The 2348-nt window shown below is 29.8% G+C and overlaps 1 protein-coding gene across 5 annotated transcripts in view; it reads right to left on the reverse strand.

The window, feature by feature from the left end:
* The window catches only part of Ptpn4 (protein tyrosine phosphatase non-receptor type 4), a 173142-nt gene that overhangs the window by 66556 nt on the left and 104238 nt on the right, over nt 1-2348 (reverse strand). For all 5 annotated transcript variants that reach the window (XM_010632287.3, XM_010632288.3, XM_010632285.3 and 2 more), the window contains one exon: nt 1030-1093. In XM_010632287.3, the coding sequence (XP_010630589.1) occupies nt 1030-1093 (64 nt within the window). The remainder of the gene's footprint in view (nt 1-1029; nt 1094-2348) is intronic.

The raw sequence follows: 2348 nt of genomic DNA on the forward strand, positions 1-2348 counted from the left end.
ATTAGAAAACTTGATTTCTATAGTGCTGTTTACATTTACTGAAAATAAAAACTTTGCCCTTTAATTTACAAATAAGATTTACTGCACTATATTACTCTAAAATTTTTATTGGAACATGTACAGTAGTCATAATATTCTCAACCTGGAAATGGCAAAATCATCTATAACAGAATGATTATGGTGTATTTGTTCAATGGAATATTGCACATTAATGCCACAAACTAATGCTAACAACATGAATCAATCTCACAAACAATGTTAATTAAAGAAAGCAAATACAAAACAAAGTATACTCAATTTCATTTTTTAGAGTTCAAAAATATGCAAACTAATCCACAGTAGTGCAAATGAAAATAAGTTTATTTATCTTTTGGTAGGATTAATGACTGAAAGTGAGTATCAGTTTCACTACCAATGTTATTGCCTTGTGGAGTGCTGGTCAAGTCTTAAATATTAATCTGGAAGGTGCTGATATTGAGTATGTTCACTTTGTCAAACTGTACACGTAAGATCTATGTACTTTGTTGTACTGTATTTTATTTCAACAAAATGCTATTTTAAATGCCCATATACCTTGTGAATATAAATGATAAAACAATCCCATCATAGATCAATCTCTACCAATAAAATGTACCTGATTCAAAACAATTTTTAAGGTTTTAGGTGCATTTCACACACATAACCATCTTGAAGTCAGTTTTAATTTGCAAAGATTTACTAGGAAAAAAAGAATATATAAAATGTTTAGTTATTGCTCTTATTTTTGGCTCCTGGATTTGACAATGAGCATCACATGTGAGAAATCAGTTTTCAAGTTCAAGATAGCAGAAAAAATGACCAGGAATTTTAAATCATAATCACAGATTCACTAGAGAAACAAATGCACCTGGTCATTAATGACTTCACTAGCCAGTTACCAATGGTATTAATTATACTTTCATCTGTAGTGCTAGAAAAATTCTCTTATGAATGATTGGGCAGCTCTTAAAAGATTTCAATTATATGAATAATCATTAGATGAGTACTCACCAATTCTTTTCTAAGTTGAATAAAAAACTGTTTGCACTTAAAAGAAATTTTTACAATCTTCAACCTGGAGAAAAAATTGGAGTATTTAAAATATTGAATAAAGATATTAACAAACCAAGAAAATAATTATAGAAGTGATCTTTTCAATGTCTTAGTAATATATAAATATTATATATACATACATGCATGTCAATAATCAAAAGGTCTTGGTGCTTCATAGAAAACTAATTAAAATCTATGTCCTCAACTGAGAAAAATGTTATTAGATTATCTATTATGACCTATGCACTTCCCAATTTCATAGCTATAGAAAAATATTTATCACAAATTAAAATTTCAAGAAATATCATTAACAGTCATTTAATCTTTAAAATTACAAGCAATACTATTGAAAAATGTAAAATTCCAGTCTGATATAGTGATTAAAAATTCTGACTTCTAAAAACACACTTTTTATTTCACCTTCCTTTTTCTAGTTTTATTTTATTAGTACATATTTGCAGTACATGGTGTTTACATTTATACCGGGGAGTAAGTACCTGTATGAAACACAGCTTCTTATTTTAATCCCCTTTCCCTTCCTACTCACTTCCCTCCCTCATTTTCTAAATCCCTTTTCATTCTTATTATTATTCTTAGCTCATGTTTATGACACTTGTCCACATTTATTGAGGTTATTAGGTTTCTGTTTATGGCGTATCTTAAATCTTACTTCCCCTGTCTCCCCTTGTCCTTGGTCTCCTGGATCCCTTCCCTTTACAACACATCAGCCTGTTTCCTCCTACCCTTCTTTATTTTGATCTTTGTCCTTTTTTCCCTTACTCCAATGAGAGATACCATATACAGTATTTAAGCTTGTGTTTCTGATTTATTTCACTCACCATTATATTTTCTAGGTGTATTCATTTTCCTACAAATGTCTTCAACTTATCCTTCTTTATAGCCAAATAGTATTTTATGTAAAGATATCACATTTTCTGTGTCTTTATAGGTATACAGGTTGCTTACAGTATTCAACTATTATGAACTGTTATAAATACTAGTACATATGTATCGCTGCAGTATGGTGTTTTAGCTCTTTTGGGAAGATATCTAGGAGGGGAATAGCTGGGTAACATAGAATTTCTAATTTTAGTTCTTTGAGAAATCTCCATACTGACTGATTTCATCTCCCTGCACTTCCTCTGTTCTCATCTGCAACTCATATGTTATGAGCTCTGAAAGATTAGTATAGTCAATAGGAATCAAATTGATTTGTCTCCTTATAACCACATCCTAAGTGATACTCAGAATTTTTTTTTTTTTTTTTTTTTTTTGTT

Source organism: Fukomys damarensis, unplaced genomic scaffold (genome assembly GCF_012274545.1).
Source record: "Fukomys damarensis isolate Sample0158 unplaced genomic scaffold, DMR_v1.0_HiC HiC_scaffold_29, whole genome shotgun sequence".
NCBI lineage: Eukaryota > Metazoa > Chordata > Mammalia > Rodentia > Bathyergidae > Fukomys > Fukomys damarensis.